The 22514-nt window shown below is 31.9% G+C and overlaps 3 protein-coding genes across 3 annotated transcripts; all 3 read right to left on the bottom strand.

Annotated features, from left to right (window-relative positions):
* Positions 1-2146: 2146 nt before the first annotated feature.
* On the bottom strand, positions 2147-3888 carry LOC108325518 (probable WRKY transcription factor 27). Its single transcript, XM_017558600.2, has 3 exons — positions 3271-3888; positions 3048-3161; positions 2147-2936 (listed from the first exon to the last, which is right to left on the bottom strand). The coding sequence occupies exons 1-3, from the start codon at positions 3771-3773 to the stop codon at positions 2591-2593; spliced, it is 963 nt and encodes a 320-aa protein (XP_017414089.1). The 5' UTR covers positions 3774-3888; the 3' UTR covers positions 2147-2590.
* Positions 3889-12528: 8640 nt separating this feature from the next.
* Positions 12529-13869, bottom strand: LOC108325097 (protein SAR DEFICIENT 4). The gene has a single exon (XM_017558102.2). The coding sequence runs from the start codon at positions 13776-13778 to the stop codon at positions 12765-12767; it is 1014 nt and encodes a 337-aa protein (XP_017413591.1). The 5' UTR covers positions 13779-13869; the 3' UTR covers positions 12529-12764.
* Positions 13870-19672: 5803 nt separating this feature from the next.
* Positions 19673-20545, bottom strand: LOC108325600 (uncharacterized). Its single transcript, XM_017558695.2, has one exon. It carries the CDS (start codon positions 20422-20424, stop codon positions 19720-19722), a length of 705 nt encoding a protein of 234 aa, XP_017414184.1. The 5' UTR covers positions 20425-20545; the 3' UTR covers positions 19673-19719.
* Positions 20546-22514: the final 1969 nt, after the last annotated feature.

The following is a 22514-nucleotide window of genomic DNA, read 5'->3' as shown; positions in this document are numbered from 1 at the left end:
TAAATAATTCTGGATTGATTATTATCTAATTACTATTCACATCTTCGTATGATAATTAATGGAGAGACATAAATAAAATATAAGCTCAATTTATATATAAGATTTTAACATAATTTTTATTTTTATTAAGATCTTGAGCATAGGCCTTCAACGGTGATAATGGTTGAGTAATCTTTGACCACAAACTTTATTATCATGTATGGAATAAACACAACGACTCTAAGTTTGTTTACTGTTTTTCGTCCAATCGAGATGTTGTATGACGTGTCCGCTTCCACTATGAAGTATAATACCATTATGTTATGATGAGCTTCTAGTGTTCTAAAGGTTGTCAACAAATCAATATAGCCTTAGGTGTAGATGCATTCTCCAACAAAACTTAGCAAAGATTCCAGTTAAGGTTGGATCAAGTTGATAGAGATGTTCAATTTTTTAAGCATGTCAAAATAGGATGTCGATTGAATTCCCTTATTCGATAATGATCTTGTAAACTCATTAATTAGCAATGATTTACGTGGTGACCACCAGGTCGTCCTAGTTCAAGTCGTCCTAGTTTGGGTCACCTATATAAAAATTTTCATCTATAAAGGTTACGAGAGGCATGCACCATGCTGGAAACTAATTCACCAAGTTGATACTCCTTGGTATCTTTTTTGTGTTGCTCAAGAGCTTTCCTTTCAACGAAACCTTCGCCGATGGTATGAATGTTTCCCTTCATTTGTGCAGTGGTAGACTATGCTGCACAATCTGTCTTTGAAAAGGCTATTGTATTTAGACGGGCTCAGGTCCCCAGATCTAAAATATCATGTTTTGTTGGTCTAATATTGTGCTCGATATTGTCCCACAAAGCCTCCATGGTCTCTTCCTTGACCTCTTCTTCCTTGTCATTGCCTTGACCCCGCTGAAAAAACCAAGTTAAAGCGTGAGAGTGAATTGATTCTTCGATGAAATCCTTCTAGGTATCAACATTATTCTTAGGTGTGTCATACGCTTTGATGGTAGGCACATTCTTTTGTGATAATGTAACACTTTATCTTATTTACCAAATACTCTATACATATATGATATTAAGGAATATTATGATATAATCAAACTACCAAGATTTTGTCACTTATCCAGTTAATATTTGAATATTTACACCAATAAATATATTTCAGAATATCTTCATTTTAAGTTCACAAAGCTAAGAAAGTCTTGTTAAACCAAATACGTTTGACTCTAAAATATTAACATTATAAATTTATAACTTTATCAATTAATTTATAACTTTAGACTCCCTTAAATTTCAAATTCATAATAATGTTTGTTAGGGAGAATGATTCCTTATTCAAATGTTTAAATGTTTATAGTATTTGAGAGAGGCGCATATTTATGTTCCCTTTGTTCAGCACACATGGGAAAGTGAAAACTCTAGCTTGATGTGTTGAAAATATAAAGTAAACACTGAAGAAGGTGCACGTGAGAGTATGACTAAGTCAGAGAGCCATATCATCTCCAATTCAATTTTTCCTTAATTAATTATACCTTACTTGGCCATTTGGTCATATAACAACTCACATATTTAGACTTAAAGCGCGTGTTGCATTGCGTCATGTAACAACCATTTAACAAAAGCATTTCATGTATCACGTTCACTCTCTTCAACACATCCTTCTTGTTTGGTTCTTCTCAACATTTGACCCTATCTTGTTAGGTTTCACCCAAGTTATATTAAAATCCATGTATCAAACATGTTTATAATTGAAAACTTTAGAGAATTTGGTCTCAAGAATATATCACAATCAAGCTGAAACCCATAACTTTCATTTGGATGGGTATGAAACGTTTGTATTTATCTTATTTACACGAATGGAATCATAACGATTAAAAATATCACAGAAATTGAGATTAAACTTCGTATCAATTTTAGATTGGATGTGCTTTGGCGTCATGTCTTGCCGTGTTCATGATGATTAGAAACTTCTAGGTTTGACATGTTCACCAATCTTGTTAATCAAAAAATAATCTCTGTTTTGTTTTCTTAACAACGTATTTGATATTTCCTTATTTTCATTCTTAATATATATTAATATAAGAAGCTTTCAACCTAATCGTGCGTATTAAAAAAGTAATTTATTCAATTTACATTGTTGAATTTAATTATACAATAAATTTATTCTCTTTATTAATCATTTTTAATTTTTATTAATAACAAACATTTTCATAATATTTACTGAAGAAATACAATTTAATGAATAAAAAGTATAAAATTACGTGGCAGATACTAGGCCTGAGATTACCCACGTGGCTCATCTTAGGTGGCAGATTCTCGAGGAACAAAACCACGCCAAAGATCCAACTGTGACGGCTTCGATTTGAAGGATTAGAATTAGACTATCCACACACAATCATGATCCTACGGTCATCGATGAAGGTAATAATTCAAAGGCGCAATCACGTGAACTGAAACCGGTCCAGGAGATCCGAAGAGCACATGATTTGAAACTGGTTCGCAATAAGTCAAAACCAAACAGGTTTTGTTCTTCGAGCCAGAGTACGAGACGACGTCACTTCGATGCAAAACTTGTTGCTCAAGCAGGCGGTGATGGGGTCATCGGATGTCACCGTCATCGTCCATGTCGGTTTCCATGTCCTGGTCAGGTTCAACATCGCCGGCTTCTGGTGGATCTTCCGACGGCGACGTTGGAGAGAGTGGTGGAGAAGAAGAAGAAGAAGAAAAGGGGGCGGCTTGGAAGGAGAGTGACCCGTGTAAAGCCGGCGGATTCGTTGTCGGATTTTTACTTCGGGTACTTCCGGCGAGGGAGTTCCGGTGGGTTGGCCGGGGATGCGAGTGGTCTCCGGTGTACGTAACGATGAACACATCGGTTTCAGTGTTACTCCGTTCAACTTGTTTTCGAGCCATACAACCTTTGGAGCTGCTACACCTATAGTAATTCCTAGGAATATGTGTGTGTAATTAGGTATTAGCATTTTCCCGAGAAACAATCAGAAACTGAATGGAAAGTTCGAAGAGAATTTTAATTTATGAGTACATGCAGGTGATGTACCTTGGATACGGAGAACCCTTAATTGGTTTTTGTCCGTATTTTCGCCACGCCCACAAATCTGCTGAGAGTTTATCTGCGGTTACCTGACACACCATTTTCTTCTGTTGGCTTTTTCTACAAAACAAGAAAAGGGAATCGTAAATGTAAATATACTGTTTTTATAGGTGTTTATTTGAAAGTTGGATTATTTGGGTTGCAAAGGAAAGAAAGAAAAAGTTGATACCTTTTTCTTGATTTGGGTGTTTGAGGTTGTGCGTTTGGTGAAACTGTGGGTGAATTGTTCTGGGGTGTATGAAATTCCTGTTTCTGAAGTAACTGTAGTTGATTCTGTTGCTGTTGTTGATGGTCAGGGAATCTATTAAAACTGGGAGTGGAGGGTTCTGGCAAAAAATGAGGCAAAGTGGGAAGGTGGTCACTAATTTGCTGGCTTTCCTGTTGGGCAAAATAAGGGGAATTAGGATTGATGCGAGGAGCACTGAGGGTAGTGGCGTTGGTGGTGGTGGGGTTAAAGGGTGAAAAGAATTGGTGTAGCTGGTGAAACTCATTTGGTATGGGTTGGACTGTATTGGGAAAGGAAAATGCATCGTATCTGTCTTCCTTGAGAAAGGAAGTGAAGAGAGAAGATGAAGTAGTATTGGTGGTGGTTTCTGGAATTGCTGCGGTGGAAGTATTGGTAGCTGATTGGCAGCTTCTGACGATGGCAAAGAGATCCCAGTCCTCATCCATGTATGTATGCAGGGCAAAGAGAGTTTTGGAAGAAAATAGGGCAGAAAAGATGGCGCTGACTTTTGGGTGAATGGAAAGAGAAAGGGGAGAGGAAGAAGCAAGAGGGGTTGGTGGAGCACTGACTGAGTTCGGCAATTAATTATTTATACTTGAAAATTTGAAAAGAGGGAGAGAGATTATATGTGAAAGAGGAACTTTGTAGGGGTTGGGGGAGTTAGACAGATATGCTTTGCTTGCTTAGTTGGTATTTTTCTTTATGTCCAAAAATAAAATAGAGAAAATTTTGGCTTTTTCATTGACATTGTGAAAATGTCAAAGGGGGACCTAAGTTAAGGGTGATATGATGATGATTCTGATGGCATGATCTGAGTGGGAAAGTTCGTGTCCTATTCTCACACTCACATTCACAGTTGTTAACAAACAGCATTGGGATCTGATTGGGCACTGCATCAAATGAAGCGTGGAGGGTACGTACAGGCTCCTCACGCGCCCTTCTGTCGCGTTGGAGTCACTCTGTGTCATCTTCTTCTGCATGACATGACTTATAACTGAGCCACAACTTGTGATATCCATCTATTCTGGTTTTCGTTGAAGTTAGACAACAAATGTTATTCATGTTATACTTTAATATATAAACAAACCCGGGAAATATACTTTTGTCGAAACAATGATTATTTTGATGTTTTAAAAAATATTTTAACTATACAAATGAATTATTCGTATATACATATTAAATATGATCCAAAATATTATGTATACTAGTTTATAAAATTGATATCAAAATACACATATATAATATTGTATGAAACATAGTATAACATAATTGAATGTTCGATGTTCAATTAGATATAAGTTGAATTTACACTATAATACTCAAGTTAACTTCTTATATAGGAGAAGGAAGGAAAACGACTTCGTCAGCGAAAAATCAAATGCAAAATCGTTCTTTTCAAGAGACGAGAAAAAGGATTAACACGTATATTCAATAGGATACAATCTCTTTTATTTAATTAGTTCTTCTACAACAATTTTTTTAATTTTCTTTCTGGTTTTGAATTAATCATTAGCCTTTGTTCACTTGGAGTCACGGTACTGTTTACAAAGATTAGCACAGATGGATTTAAGATTGTTTTCATGTTCATTTGAACGTATTTGGAAGCAAAGAAAAGAGGTGATTTGGGGGATGGGGGATTTTTTCATCTTCGCTGTGCAGGAGAGATTTGAGGATATATGAATTGAAAACCTTTCTTGCCCCCTGCACGTTTGTTTTCTTTGCCCTATGAAGAATTGGTTTCATGACAAGCTAAACCCTTTTTATTTTTGTAAATTTATTTAATAATAATAACAAAATAAAATAATAATAATACAATTTTTTTATGTTAAAATTAATTTTATTTTTTTGTCTTCTTATAATAATTTTTACAATTATATATAATGTTAACCATTACAATTTTATATTATTTTTACTATTAAGGATATTTTGGTAATCTTCAATATATATCAATTAAACAATATTTTTTATCTATCACATTGGTGTACACTAATCTTTGTAAACTTTACTTTTAAATTAACTCTCACTCACCTTCAAATCTACTCAAATAAACAACAAAAAATTTACACTCGAATTCATTAACTCACTCTCCTCCAAATCATCTCCTCCAAGTGAACAGAACCTAGGCGATGGATGTTATTCCAGAACAGTAAAACATATATGTGATAAGTACCCTAAAACAATTGGAAGCAATTGTTCACTTAACAATTGTTTTAAGACGTGATGATATATATCAATTGAAATTTCATTATCATATAATGAATATGAAATATAATTAATAAAAATGAAAATCATATTTCTCACAATGCAATTTATGATATTATTTATAGTGTTCATGGATCTTTACCTACATAAGCATGAGCTTGGATATTATTTACATTATTTTAGTATAACAAGAGTGTTTCATAATTGCAGGATAGTCAATGTGTTATAGTTATTAATTTTGCTAAATCGACATGTAATTGGTGAGACTATTTAATAATAGTTACATGTCGTACAGATTAGACATGTTTAGATACAATTACTTAAAATTATTTGATATATAATCTTTATTATATTGTCCAAAAATAATATATTGATATGATCGACAAATACTTACTTATATATAAGATAACCGATATATATATATATGGATCTGTTAACTTATACTAAAATTTAGTTGATAAAAATATCTTTATATATTAAAAAAAGACATACTTCAAACATAAAAATATTTTAATAATTTTATTTTTATTTTAAAATAAAAAATAAAAGAAAATAAGACATTATTAAAATACCTTTGATTTTAACACTTAAAATCGATAATATATGAAAATATTTTTGTCAACTAAATTTTCATATAAGTTGCGAAAATTAACAAACCCGTATATATATATATATATTATAATAAAATTATTATTATCATTGTTATTATAGAATTTAATGTAAATAATTTGTATACATTTTATTTATTTTGAAGATAGTTTTATAATTAAAAAATAATTAAGTTTAAAAGATGATTAAATTGAAAAAATATTAAATTTTGAAGAAAATATTTTAACTTAAAAAAGGAATTATTTAAACAATGGACATCAAAAGAGAGAATTCTTTTATATATATATATATATATATATATATATATATGTATAAAATATGGAAGATAAATAATTAAAAAAGTTACATATTAGAAACGTGTGTATTGTGGTGACATCTAAAGAAGTTAAAAAGGAAAAGAAAAGAAATCGAAATGCACGCGCTAAATCGGTCAGTGTGTCCCTTTGAAGGTTGACAGAAAAGATTGCAGCTTTCCAGAATACATGGGTTTGGAAAGTGACAAAAACCATAGCCATTAAATTTGGGAAATCGTTGAATCTCCACTTAATTTCTGGGCAAACATAATACATCGACACATTCATCTTACAATGGAATCAAACCATTTCATTATATCTACACATCACTCCTTCTTTCAAAATTATTCTTTTTAATCTTTTCTTTCTATCAACATATAATTTATTTATTATATATATTTTTATCCTTTTCTATTCTAAGGTCCCAAAATAAATTTGACATGTCTACCGCTTTATTTTTCCATATAAACTTGAAAAGAAAAATAAAAGAAATAAAGTGAAAAAAAATACGCTACATAGTAAAGCAATGTATGATGAAAATGTAAATTTTAAAGGGATGAAAAATAAATAAAGGTTCTATTTAAAAGAAAAAGTTTTCGTCCTATTGAAACTAAAACATATTGAATCCTAAACAAAATGATTAGCAATCCTTTGACGGAAATTAACAAAAAAGTTAATAAAGTATAATAACAAAAGTCACCTAAATGTTGTTGTTTCAAAAGTTAAAATGCATTTCTATTGTCATTTATTATTAATAAATTACTTTTTCAAAATATTTTTCAATTTATATCTTTTAAGCTCTTTTTATTGTAGAAGCGAAGGAAAGAATAAAAAATAGTTTATGTGTTTTGACCTAAAAGGAAAGTAAATTGTTTGAGTAGAAAAAGTGTGGTTTTAACGTGTTATTAGTTTACAGGGCATAGGTCAGTATCAAAGTTACTAGCTACTAGAAAGAAGCCACTAATTATTTCTGAGGCATCTTTGATGACAGTGAAACTGAATGATTCTTCAGTGATAACAGTAACTGCTAAAAATAAATGAAAAGAAGAAGAAGAAGTTTTGTAAGGGACCACCACTATGAAATCTGATGCAAACCCATTAATTTGTGCCCTTGGTTGTGGGAGGGGTCCAAAATTTGGAGGTAAAAGAATGAAATCTTTCAACCATTGCCCTTCATCGTTGGTTCCTTTAATTAGTACGTGTTTGGTTGGCAGGTTCGGTCAATGGAATACCCTACAAAACTTCTCTTACACTTCAACAACAAACAAAAACCAAAAACACTATTTTCCACATTTCCATCCCTTCATATGCCTTAACCTGGTAATAAACTAGTGTTTTAGATTTTTCAGATCCTAAGACTGATATCGTTTATGACTCTAATACCACAAAACATGCAACTTTGTTATGCTTTAAACAATAAGTTCACACTTTTTCACTAATTACTTATTCAATCGTCATCTTTACGTACAGATTTCACTAACTTTAACTATAAGAAGTATTGTATTTACCAAAAAAGAAAAGTCTTTTGTTTCAAGAATTCACAAAAACAAATTCCCAAAGTTTAAAGTACCTTAAGAAAGTGGCCTTATCTGAAATAAAAGTAGCATGGAGTGCATTAAGATAATGATTTAAAAAAGCAATAGGTGTGAATGTGATGAAGTACTAAATCTTGTTTTGTTGAAAACAAGGAACCTCCATTAGTCTTATAACTTTACTTGTTCCTTAAATTCCTTTTTAAAAGTCAAGTTTATTTGAAAAAAAAATATTAATTATGACCTAATAATTTACTTTGACTTTTAACTTCACTAAATTTTCTTCACAAAATTATTCATAAGAACATGTTCATGTTTCACGCTAAACACCAAAAGATGTCATTTGACACTTTATGAAGAGTGTGAGGACGGGATTTCACTCTTCTAAGATGATAAATTCTTCTTGTTAAACAATATTAAACCAAATAACTTTTAAGTAAACTAATGACTCAACTAAATTTTGGAAGAAAATTTAGAGCAAACATAAAAAAAAAAGACAAGTAATACATGAAATTTTAATATTGAATTCTGTAAAATAAGTTTAGCCATTTCAAAAATTTCTTATTCAACCTAACTTTTTTTCACCTTTAGATAGCAAGTTCACTATATTTTCTCTCAAACATAAAATTGATAAAAAAAAAAACACATGCTAATGAACCACATGGGACAACAAAATATGTCAAGATCTACTATCATCTACCTCACATTTACATTTATTTATTTATAAATAACTCAAAAGCATTTTCTTAAGAAATATTTTTTAAATATTATTGAATTATTATTTACTTACTTTCATGATCAATATCACACCTTGTTTTTATCTCATTTTTAATCACTCATTTTTTTTACAATAATCTCCCGTGCATAAAAAATGGGATTTTATTAACCAAGTAAAAGTAAAAACAAAGTGTATTAGTAGAATTTTTTTCATAATAGATCTATTTTAATTTTGTTTTGGTAAATGAACTCCCCTTACCAAATATTATTTATTATAACAGACTTATTGGTTATTTATATTGTGAATTCAGTTTTTACTCCTTGAGATAACAACACTGATGACAAATGACAAAAGAATCAATTAAAATGTAATTTATGAGGAATGAAATTCTTAAATATAATTAATGTTGTTATACTACTCTTTAAAATTTAAATGTGAATCTAAACATGAAAAAATTGATATCAATCTTTATGTAGATCGACCTCATATTTTATTGATATTATTTTTTCCTTTCTCTTTTTAAAATACTTACTAATAGTATCAAAATTAATGATTTATCTAGATGATAATTGAGACGAGATATAATATGAATAAAAGAATCTTAGATATACAAATTTCTTATATATTAAAATTCTTTTCTTATGTATTTTATTTGTGTTGTTTTTTCTTGGTAAATTCTTTATTTGAAAGGCTAAGAGGAAATCTAGAATTTAGAATTTAGAGAGTAAAATTTTAACAAGATTTTCTAATTTTCTCCCAATAATTAATGAAATATAGGATAAAAAAAATCAATATTAAAAGAAGTAAATTCTAACTAGTTTTCCAACATGATTAACTCTATTTCATCTTACCGAATAGATTCTGAATACAGAATTCTCAACCTAAATATTAAATAAATAAAGGGCAGACAAGTTCATTTACGAATATTTTTTTTCGAATGGTTTTATCGAAAAAAAAAGGTATATAGAAACTTAATAAAATTTTCCACTTTCTTTGAACACAATTGAATAGAAGTGGAAGGTGGTTGTAGCGTGGAAAGCAAGAGAATTAGGAACACAGTCCTTTCCTTTGGCCATTCCACCACTCACTAAACACATACACTATAACCAGAGTACTTCCCACTCACTACACACGTGTCATCCTATCATTTCACTTTTCCACCCTTTCACTATCTGCAATGAATTAGATAACTAAAATAATTTATTTCACACAAATAAATATTTTCTCATCCAAATAAAACTTTTACATTAGTTTCCTCATTTTTTATAATAACTAATAGCTAAGGATCATACAAGCAGAAACTTATTTTGATTTGATGTTTTTTCCACTCTGGCATGATCAAAAGAGAAATTTATATTTTTATTAACTTTTTGAAATATTTGAATCCTTACATTTTAGTATGTTTTTACTCTCATACAAGATCAGTTAATTAAACAGAGTGTATGAGCTGATATAAATAATGACACCTTCCAGTATTGTGTGCAGTGGGAATGGGAAGAGGACTCGAACAATGATGAAAATTATGAAAGTGTTATTTGGGCAGATTTGCATTATTTGACCGATAAACGTGAAAGTAACCGAAGGCGAGGTCATTATCATATAGTAGTGGAAAGATATGCACTACTTTCCTATCAGTCTGCACTTTCTCTTTTGCATTAGAGTTGAAAAACAATAATAGCTCTATGACTTCAAAAATCTCTGTAGAAGGCCTCTAGGAAGTATGGTAGGTGATTCGAAATTCAATATAAGAAGTATGGTGACTTTTAAGGTAAAAAAAAGTTCAGAAAAAAGTGTGTTCTGGCTTCTGGTTTGTTCATTTGTTGGTGCCAATGAAGTAAATGGCTTGTTGGTGATTCATAATTAGATCCAAAGACTTGAACATAATTCAGAACACACTTCATCCAATCAGTTCATGTAAGCAAATTCGTTCCAAGTAGGAGAAAATGTTGGCGTTATTAGCAGTAATGTGCTCAATTTTTTATCACTCACACACAAATAATGCAGCAGAGGTGGAGAATATTGAAAATAGTGATTTTCTCAGGTGTTATCAACACATGGAAATCTGGTGAGTTTCCTGCTGCGAAATACACTTTTTTCTTATTCATTGATAGTGATTTTTTACTTAGAAATTTTTTCTTAGGGTAGATATGCAGTAACTGACAAATGACACATCGAATCTGCTTCCCCTTCCATCTATCTGTCATCACATCCAACATTTCATTCCATCAATCTGCTTACAATTTTATAATATTTCACAGTTGACAATAATAAACCAATAATTGAAAAGTAATAAACTTTTACCTTTTAAAAGTCAACCCAAAATTTGTGTATGCATTATGTTCTTTCTCTGCGAAAATTTAGTATCAAGGGTGGGTTTTGGCGCAATAGCAAGGTACTGAGGTCATATGTTCAACTTCTGGAAAGGGTCCTTTTACTTATTTACCTCCATCTGACATCATTACGTGGAAGCTTCATGCACTACACGCATCTACCCTTTATAAAAGCTTCAGTACTGTAAGTACTTTAAGAGATATAAGTTCATGCTTTGCATTCTACATTTCTAGTCGCTAGAAAGTAGAACAGCTATAATGGGTGGAGCACCTAAAAAGGAATCTAGGTCCCTGTTTGATATATCTATCATAGAATTTGTTCCCCCATGTTCTACGGTGTAAACTTATTGGGCAGTAAGTTATGTAACTCATATGATTCAAACCCATTAGTCACTCCTCAGATTGGGAGCTCGTCTGTGTTTATTGCCAAAAATCATCACCTTACCACAAAATAATATTTGGCAACAAGTATCTTGGATATTTAAAATCACGTTTTTGCCTCGATGATACATTCCTATATGTTTGACTACAAATACAAACATGTCCTTATCGAGTGGGAGACCTTTGTGTGAATCATGGCCTAAGTACTGTAATGAGATTCCACCTTTGTGTGAATCATGACTTATCATAAATACTGGAATGAATCAAATTCATTATAAACCATAACAGAGCATTTCTGTGAACAAGCATATATATGTTTATACTATTATGTATACTGTTGCAGTGAAGTTGATCATCACATTTGATTTGAATTTATTACAGGCATCACGATTTTTCTGCGTTAACAACCTTTGGTTAGACCCAAGGGTTTATTCAGGAACAAAGTGCAAATGCTGACATTTTTTCATAGTACAAAGTTTAATCACACTTCTCTGTGACATGTGTTCTCGTTACATGCGCAGTACCTCTAAACACAACAACGTTTACCAAGTTTTGAAATGGCTCCATTGTGTTTTTGTGTATTTGGCCATCTGATTTTGGTAGTTTGATGACACCTTGAGATGCCTGACTTTAGAAGATAAATTGCAACTCGTAGATTTGGAAATTGGCGCTTTTCATACGGCCATATATCATGTGAAATGTGTTTATTTCCTTTCTTAAATATACAAAATTGTTATATATATATATATATATATATATATATATATATATATATATATATATATATATATATATATGATTCCACCCGTTTAATTTGTATGAAGAACAAGATCGATAAAAAACTTTAATATGTTATGATTATGCGAAAATTTTGAGAGGATCCATTCTCGCATAACGTATGAAGGATAGATATGATAAAAGGAGAAACTGCCTTCTCTTACATCAGAACCAAAGTCACAAAACCTGTTGAAGTTTCACTTCTAACGCACTGAGAACAATATGATCATAAGGCAATTTCACATTGTATAGTGAAATAAGGCATAAAGTTTATCATTATACTGCCAATAAGATGGCAAATTACTCCCACAGTAATTCTAAAGGAATTCATAAATGAGAAAAGTGTTGCAATGCCATAGTTGACATGATTCATGGACAGTGCCCAACTTCTCCCATTGTAAAAGAACAACTTTTATGTTACAATTATTAGTATATTATTGTTTTCTCAAAGCAACTAGTATATCAATGTATAAAAGCATTTATAAACATTAATTATCTAATCGCTTAAAGTTCTTTGAAGCACTGCACGATGGCGATTACGAACATCATAAATCTTATCGAACTATTTAGCACAAACACAACTAATATAGTGTACCTAGCTCCTTATGTAAGTCTCATACACCAACTGTGCAGCGATCATATCTACAACAGCAGATCCAACAGACTTGAACACAGTTATGTGGTCAGAACTGGTTCTCCCAATCTTGTCACCTCTCACAAGCTCCACCAAACACCCTCCAACCTCATCTTTCTTGATGACCCCTCTCTCAAAAGCCCCCACCAGCTCCCCTGCTTCAACTATCGCGGCCTCATTGTCAACGAACACCCTTCCCCTCCTTATGGCTTCGTCATCACACTCCATCATCGAAGGCTTGAAGGAACCCACCAAATCCAAATGAGCCCCAGCCTTCAACCTCTCCCCCTTCACAAGGGGTTTCTCGGAATTCGTCGCACAACTCACAATGTCCCCCAATCCGACAACCTCGTCCAAACACCCACAACCCTCAAAACTCACCCCAGCAAACTCCTCATTTTCCTTAAGTTTGTCGGCCAAAGTGGTTGCCTTTTCCACAGTTCTGTTCCAGATGAAGACTTTTCTCAAACTGGGTACGGCGGAAAGATGGGCTTTAATCAAGTGCGGTGCCAGGGCACCCGCGCCAACCATAACCAGAACCTCGCTGTCCTGTCTGGCTAGGTATTTGGAAGCCAAGCCAGACACGCATGAGGTTCGGTAAAGGGTGAGTTCGGTGGAATCCATGGAAGCTAGTGTTTGGCCAGTGGTGGAACTGAAAAGGACATAGCTTCCCTGCACGCCGGGTAAATTGAGAGCGGAGTTTTGCGGAAAATGGGTGACAAGTTTGACGCCGACGTAAGGGAGAGACGGGGAAGAGGACCAACAGGGCATGAGGAGAAGGGAGGAAGAAGAAGAGAGAGGGTAGTGTTGGCGAATTGTGGTTTGGAGAATGGCTGAGGCTTGAGGGAGTGTTGATCGGAAATGGTTTATCAGAGTTTGGTGGGTGAGGATACTGCATAAGCTATCTGCGGATATGAAGATCGGAGAAGAAGATGCATTGGGGATGCTGGTTTCGTCTTTGTTGGTGGCAGCCATTGAAGAAGTTGTTAGGAGACAAGTGATCAGGACCAGTAAGGGTTTCTATGATTGAGTTTGGAACCTAGGACACTTTCCCAGAATCTACCTAGGTCAACTTAAAAAATAAAAAAAAAGTTTAATACCCAATTTTGTCCCTAATTTGGTTTGCAAATCTCAATTTAGTTCCTCTTTAAAAAAATATTTGAAATTGGTTCTTACTTTTAAATTTTTGAGTCAAAATAGTCCCTTCCGTTAAGTATAACTAAACGGAGTTAATGGGTTAATGACGTGGCACTACTTATTGATTACGTGTCAAAAAAATATGCTTACGTGTTGGTTAATTAGGAAATAAATTAGGAAAGAAAGGATTTTATTCAGAAATGATTTTTTAATTGGGGAACAGATCCAGATCCAGCCCTCTGCCAAACCGGCCACTGCGCCTCTTCCGCTGCCTTCTCTTCTTCGCGCGCGAGGTCGACACACTCTCCTTCTGTCTACCGCGAAAAGCCCTCCGCCAAATCGGCCAGTCGAGCCACCGGAGCCGTCGCCAGTCGAGGCGAAATCTCTCCTCCTCCGTCGCTCGTCGCACGCGGGAAGTTCTCTCCCTTCTCCGTCCGTATGTCTCCCCCACCTCCACAAATTCCAAACTCATTCATCACTCCACATACAAATACTTCATCACCTCCGTTCACCCAAACCCCAAACTCACAGAGCACCTCCATAGCCACCAATCAAAGTTGCAGATCAGATTGAGAACCTGTGCCGTTCCCGCGCCCTCGAGGCCTTCCATCTCGATCCCTCCTGGTGGGGCATCAACGTCCAACCCCACTCTGGTTCTCCGGCCAACTTCGCCGCCTACACTGCACTGCTCCAGCCCCACGACCGCATCATGGGTTTGGATCTCCCCTCCGGCGGCCACCTCACCCACGGCTACTACACTTTCGGTGGGAAGAAGATCTGTCTAGGTTCAGAAATTTTCTAGGTTTGGATTTAGGGGAAGCTGAAAGAGAAGGTTCCCAAATTGGGAAGTGAATCAAAGACAAAATTTGACTGCCCCATCTTCCCAGGATAAATTCAGTGAATGTAAGCGAGGTCGAACAGAGGCAGAGGCGAAAAGGGAGTGGGTGGTGGCTGCAGTCAACCAAACTCAGAAACTCAGAAACCAAAACAAAAACCCATACTTCACTCTTCGTTCTCCCATTTCATCTTCATCTTCTGTTTCAAATCAACCATGAACCTTTTCTGTGCTATCAAAAGAAGTAAGCTTTGTGGGATTTTCCTGAGAGGGGCTGATTTTCAAAATGGCCACTGCCAACCCCTTTGTTTTATTGGGCGACGACGCGGAGGACCCGTCGCAGTTGATCGCGGCCGAGCAGTTCAAGGCCGCCGCGGCGCCGAAGAAAGAGCAGGGCAAGGTTGGACCCCATGCGGGTGCGGTGGCCGGTTCTGGCAGAGGCGACGCTGAGCTTATGGGTCAGAGCAAGAGACCTTGGGTCTCTGGAGAGTGTTGGATCTGGGTGAGGAATGGAATGGGTCTCTGGAGGTGCCCTAACACCACGTAAGCACAATCTCAGACACCTAATTAGTGACTACTGCCACATCATCAGCCCATTAACTCCGTTTGCCTATATTTAACGGAAGGGACTAATTTGACTCACATAATTACAAGTAAGGATCCATTACAATTACTTTTATATAGAGGGACTAAATTGAGATTTCCGAACCAAACTGGGGACAAAATTGGGTATTAAACCTAAAAAAAATAATGAAATGTCATAACAAATAATTTTTTATCCTCTAGAATTAAATTATCTTTTTATCCATTTATAGAAATATATCGTGGCTTTTGCTTCTACAAACAAATTTTTAATGGGGTTATAGGTAGATCTAACCCATTTTCACAAATCAACAGGCAATGATTTAAATTTGAACATTAACTTAATAATAACAATAAATTATAAATAACATAATTTTTCTTTTGATTTGCTTACGTAAATGGCAAGAAAATGTTAAAAACTTTGAAGATTTATTTATTTTTATAAAATGGATTTAATAACATTTTTAATCTATTATATAATGATAATCTTTTTAATTTCATACCACTATTTTAAATGCTTTTAATTTAATTTTATTATTTTAAAAATCGAGTAAGTTTAATTGCTTTCTTCTAATTCATAATATGATAATAGAACATTAGCTACTCATATCATTATATGACATTTATGTTGTTAAGTCAATTTTAATTATAATATTTCATTAATTGTTACAGTGTTATTCTTGTTAATGTGATAAAAAAAGTTACATTGATTTATTTTAAAAAAAGAGTACAACTAAATTAGAAAAGTTCAAAATAATGGAATGAAATTGAAAAAAAAAAACTTATCATAATAGTAAACAAAAGGCTAGTAAACACGTAAAATATAGATAAAAATTGTTTTTTACATACTTTAAAATATTTATTTTAAACTGGAAAACACTCGAAGAAAATTTAATAGATCTATGTTTCTATGGGTCCTAGGTAGGCCTAATATGACTTTTTGTGTGTTTCATTTTACACCCCGATATCTCATTTTAATTTCCAAAAATTTATTTTTAATTTTAATAAATATCTCAACACTTTAATAATATTCTAATTTAATTTAAAATTCACATATTATTTAATATAATTTTATATTTTAATAATTATTAAAATATGATTTATATTATAATAATTATTATATTAAAAAATAAAAATAAAATAATTAAAATAAAAATAATAAATAAAATAGTAATAACAATAATTTAAATTTGAATTTAATATATTTAAATATATTAAATTATATTAAAATAAATTAAATAATTAAAAACTAAAAATTTAAAAAACTTGTTTATATCCGCAAAACATGCTAACAGTTTTGTTTTTTATTTAAAATTTAATAAATATTTAATTTAATTTAACGTTTTAATATTATTTATTATATTTTTACATTTTAATAATTATTAAATTATGATTTATATTTTTATAATAGTTTTATTAAAAAAATTAAAATAACAATAACTAAAATAAAAGTAATAATAATAAGAATAAAAATAATATTTAAAATCACATATTTAAATTTATTAAATTACATTAAAATATTAAATTAAATTAAATAATTATTTAAATTAAAAAAAAACAAAATTTTAAATAAATTTATTAATCGAATATATGTTAACTTAGGGTACGGATATGATATCCGATAAATTTATTACAATTTTTATTTTAATTGTTTTTATGTTTATTTTTTTAATATAATTATTATATAATAAAAATTGTATTTTAATAACTACTAAGATATAAATATATATTAAATAATGTTAAATATTAAATTAAATTAAATTAATATTAAGACTGGAGAATGACTTTAAGAAAGAGAAACAATTAAAAAAAGTGTTTATTAAGGTGAAAAATGAATTTATTTTAGAAAGTTGGAGGTATAGAATGAGAGGTTGAAGGTATAAGATGAAATATCCTCTGACTTTTGTAAGGAACAATGATGAACCAAAATAGGCTTTTACTTTCTGCACCCCATTATTGTTTTGTTTACACTTCTCAAATTTTCAAAATAATCACTTTATCCTTTACACAAGTAAATTTTGGATCACATGTATCCTAAATTTTTCAGAACAAGTTTTCAAACATTTTTGGAACAAAATTATTAAAAGATATGAAATGCATTTTGAAATAAGTTGTCTTAAATGAAATTTTAAAACTTTTTCCAAAATGCATATATATAATATATTTAAAACGAGTTTTTTTGAAACATTCTTACATTATGTGTTCTGAAAATAATTCATGAAACACGTTAAATATGTTTTGGACAGACTAGTTCAAAACAAGTTTTTTGCGCAATTTCTCTCTTATTCTTTTTTAATAGTGTTTTTTCTTTTTTCTTCGTCATTAATGGTGGTGATCATGGAAGCAATGAGAATGACACGAACAATGGTGGTGTAGCACAATGGTAAAAGGTGTTTGAATCTTTTCCTATTAATGTGGAGTTGCGGTTGATAATTTTGGGGTACTTGAAGCACTAGCCTTGAAATTTTGAGTGCTTAAAGGTGAAATCCAAAGTTGTCCATTTATTTAAAACAATGAATGAAGTGAATTGATGTAATGTACAACTAGGGATGATAAAAAATATGTGTATGCGAATATCCACAAATAAAATTAATGACCGATAGTTAGTATTTGCCGGTTGCGAGTAACGGATATTTTAATATCTACTTATAAATAAATCGAGTGCGGGTATTATACTACTTAACATGTGGGTACACTTAAAAAATTAAAAATAAGAATTTAATTTATATTTAATTTAATTTAATTTAATTTAAAATAAAATTAATTTATATTTTTAAGATTAAATTTAATTAAAATTAAATTTTGTTTATATTTTATTTCATTTATATTAAATTTTATATATTTTTTATAATTTATTTAAATTTTAATTATAAAATATATATTTTTTAATATTTATGGTATTGCAATCTGCGAATTTTTTTTGAATTTTTTTTAAAATAGATATCCATTCATATAACAGACGAATTGTAGATAAAAAATTTATTTTAAGATGAAGTTGCAAGTATTTGAAGTAAAAAAATGACAAAGACAAGACAATAATGTTACGAGGATTTTTCTTGACGTAATCTATTGTCCAGCTTAAACACTGCTTGACCTTTAACTTTTACTAATTATATAAATATTTTATTAACTTTTAAGGGTCTCGTCACTTTATATCTTTCAACTGGTAAATTATTTTACAAATATGTTTTTGTCGTGGCTGTAGATAAACTCATTGTCCTTCTACTGAGATATTTGTTGGCAGAAAGAAAAAAATTAAACATGAGATATTACTGATATTCGGATATAATGTTGGATTGGGACTTTAAATCGTAGACTTATTTTTAAAATATATCATCAGCAACTTTTTTATATATTTTTTATCATCATGTTGAATTATTTTTTATGTATATACGTACTTATTTTTATAAAAAAAAATTATATTTTCACATATATAATTTTTTTATATTTATTTGATATTATTTTTATTTTATATTGTATTATTTTATACTTTTTGAAAGTTAAAAATTTATTTTTTTATAATTATTTTATTCCTATAATATTTGTGAAATGAATGTAAATCTTTTTCTTACTCTTTATATATTCTTAGATGTTTGAATTGATACGCAAACAAATAAATTCAGTATTGATGAATAATAGTGCACATTTCCCGTTGAACTGAATTTCCCATGAAAAAAAGGTTCTGGTAGAAACAGAAAAGAAGTAAAGTGTTCTAAGGAGAAAAAGTGAAGTGGAGAATGAAATTAAAGCACTTTATTTTCCACTTCTTTGACGTCCTTTTGTACTGTGCTTAACCACATTTAATTTCTTTTTTTATATCTGAAAATTTCAACAATTATCTTCATTCAAGTTCTCTGCTGCGGAAACGAAACGGTGTTGTGAATGACTTCAATTTACAGATTATGCTATGATTACTATCTGGTTGATCAGCTCAAACTATTGTTTAGTTCAGGTTTGAGTATGAAATAAGAAATAATTATGCTTTCACGGTAAGTTAATGATTTATAATCTCACTTTTAACTAAATGATGCAACTTTCGGCAACAAAAAGAAGAAGAAAAGAGATCAAAGCATTTGAACGTTCAACTCAGAATATTATTGTAAAAAATATAGTGTTCATCGTTATTATCTCGTTGATTTGGTATTTAAAACCTAATTAAAAGCAAGTGTCTTGAACGTGCTACTGCCACTTACATACAAGAAAATCTCGGAAATTCTGCAGTTTGATGTGTGTGACAAAAGAAACAAAATACAAAGCATGCATGCATAAAAATAGCAATGGAAGGAAGCAGCCAAAGAGAAGAGACAAAAAGAAGAAAAAAAAAGTAAAGTTGCTACAATTATTTGATATAGTATGTACTAATTAAATGCCTACCAAGGCATCAATCTTAGAGGAAATGCTCCAACTGGTGCTGGAAAGACTCCACTGATCAGAAATCATACCTGCAGCTGAAGCATCCCCACATTTTGCTACCATCCTTACACTCTCTAGCAACTCCTTCGTGCGAGCCTCTTGTGCCAAAATATCAAGCAACTGTTCTGGGGTGATCACCAGCTTCACTTTCCAAAACCTACTGCTACCACCAACACCACCATTAATGTTGCAGCTACTATTACCACTGCTTCTGCCAGAGAAGGCTTCAATGGAGGATCTCTTCAGCAACCCCATTCCCTGGTGGTGGTGCTGGTAGTCCAAGGACATTCTATACAAGGCAGGGCAGGAGGTTGTAGGGACACTGTGAGATCTGACATGCCCTTGTCTCACAACGTTTACATTTTCACCAACACCACATGGGATGTCTATGTTGTTGTTGTTGGTGGTGTTGGTGTTGGTGTTGGTGTTGGTGAGTGGTAGCAGATAGTAAGACTGACCTGCCTCCAACTCTTCGAATTGGCTGAGTGGTTTCCAAAAGAGGTCGTGGCTTCTGAATATGGCATGCCCTGGGAACTCGTTGGTGATGAAACTGACGGTTACCGGAGCACTGAATTCCATGATTCCACCGTTTGATGTTATGACTTTGATTGCTGCATGAGGATCTGACATGGCCCCAAAGAAGCAGTTTCCCATGTTGGACTTCAAACCTATATGATGATATATAGAGTAGTATATATTGGTGATGTTGTTTTGCTATGAATGGTGGGTAGTGCCTAGTATACCTTCGAGGGAATTGTAGAGCGGGAAACTTGTTCGGGAGAAAAGTTAAGGTTGTCATGTGGTCGGTTAGATTCTTCTTCTGAGCTTTGACAAAAAGCTTGTAAAGAACAATATTAAAGAAATAAAGGGTAGTCTATGCTCCCATCATCATTATGATATTTTTGTAAAGGATTTGTATATGGCATAATTTTATGCAATATTAATAATGTTTATACGGTATAGAAATAATAAAATATCCAAAGGTACAATATGTGTGTGAAGGCGAAAATAGGAAATATTGGTTTATACCATTTCTACGGGGTTTACTTGGTCAAGTTAAGCAGCGTATGTTACTTTTCACAAAAGAGGAAAAATGATGTTGGAAATCAATTTTGGTCCCACTAGGCTCGGCCCAAGAGAAAGAAAGCAAAAGCACCAGTTCCTTCCTGCCACTTGGCCCACTTCACTGGCCTTTTTCTTTTTCTTTTTGGATATTTGTCGTGCGATATTGAAGGTGCCAAAGACAGTTTTTGAGTTGCGAAGATTATGGAATGAAATTACTTACTGCAACAAGAGTAGACACTTAATTTCTGGTCTCATGCATTAAAAAGACTTAGAACTCTACACTTCAAACGATTGCGTAAGAACAAGTATATAAAATTGTTAGTGGAGATTTAATTTCTTTTAAGTTACATTTAGTTTATACAGTAGGGAGGATTATTAGAGCAGGGTAGTCTTTATCCCCCAATTCCATTATGAGATTCACCTTTTTTTTATTGTTTTTCTTTAAGATCAGAGTCAAGGGTAGTTGTTGTTGGTGATTAAAGAGTGCACAAAATTGCTTTATATCATTTGTATATGCATAAAGTAATACTATACGTGTGTAAGAAAGATAAATTTGTTAGCGCTATCTTGTCAACGTGTAAAAAATTAAAACATATTTTTTATTTTTTTAGAAATAGAAATTTAGACTCGATTTCATTCGGAGATGTAAAACTAATAATAAGACATGAATATAATTCATAACAAGAAATTAATTTTTCTAACTCAAAATCTTAATAATGAGACATGAATATAATTCATAATAAAATAATAATAATTTCTCTAACTCAAAATCTTAAAAGAATAGATTCGCGTAGTCAATTTTTTTTATTTGTATTCAACATAATACTTAGACTCTTGCATAACTCTAATGAAGAAGTGTGCGTTGCTTATGCTGTTTATTTTCTTTCATAGATCACACAACTACCTAATTAAAGTATTAATATGTGTGTTGGTTTCTTTAATTCACTTCCTTCTATTTTGTTTGACCACTGTTACATCATTTATCCTTTCTCTTAGCTGTTTCTCCATCTTTCCTATTTAATATCTTGGGAGTTTATTAAGCCAATCCAAACCAGATTATGTGGCCTTCAACATCTCATAATACCAGCTTAATTAACATTAATGAGAATCTTTTCAATTGGAGCATTTAAATAAATCATGCATTAACCTAGACAGATCCAATTAATCTGACTCTTGTCTTGTATTGATTATTGTAGGAGTCAACAAGTTGTAAGCAAAGATGATACTGATGGAGACGTCTGGTGAATGAATATATACTTAAAAAGGTGTAATGCTTATGCATCAAATAAACTAATATCTCTCTTTCTCCTCGTTATTCAGTTTGCTTTCACATGTATAAATAAACACTCATTCTTTATATACCTGCATGTGATCTTTCTTGCGTACTGATGAAGGTCCCCGTATTCACCAATTAAGTCATACAACTTGCATTTAGTTATGCTAAATTATTTACATTCAAAATTCAGTTTTATATTTTAATTTTTGTGGTGAAGATTCCAAAGAAAATACATATATAATTAAAAAATAATATCCAAATAGATGGTTAATATGTTTTCTAAAGATAAGGGTTAGAAGTGAATTTTAAACCTAACTCAACCCAACAAAACCAGTTGTAAGGTGAGATTTGCACCCACTTATAAACTATGAATTGACCTTATCTCTAATCGAGTTAGAACTTC

Source organism: Vigna angularis, chromosome 3 (assembly GCF_016808095.1).
Source record: "Vigna angularis cultivar LongXiaoDou No.4 chromosome 3, ASM1680809v1, whole genome shotgun sequence".
NCBI lineage: Eukaryota > Viridiplantae > Streptophyta > Magnoliopsida > Fabales > Fabaceae > Vigna > Vigna angularis.
Note: the sequence above shows the minus strand (reverse complement) of the source record. Positions and strands in the feature narration are given on the sequence as shown.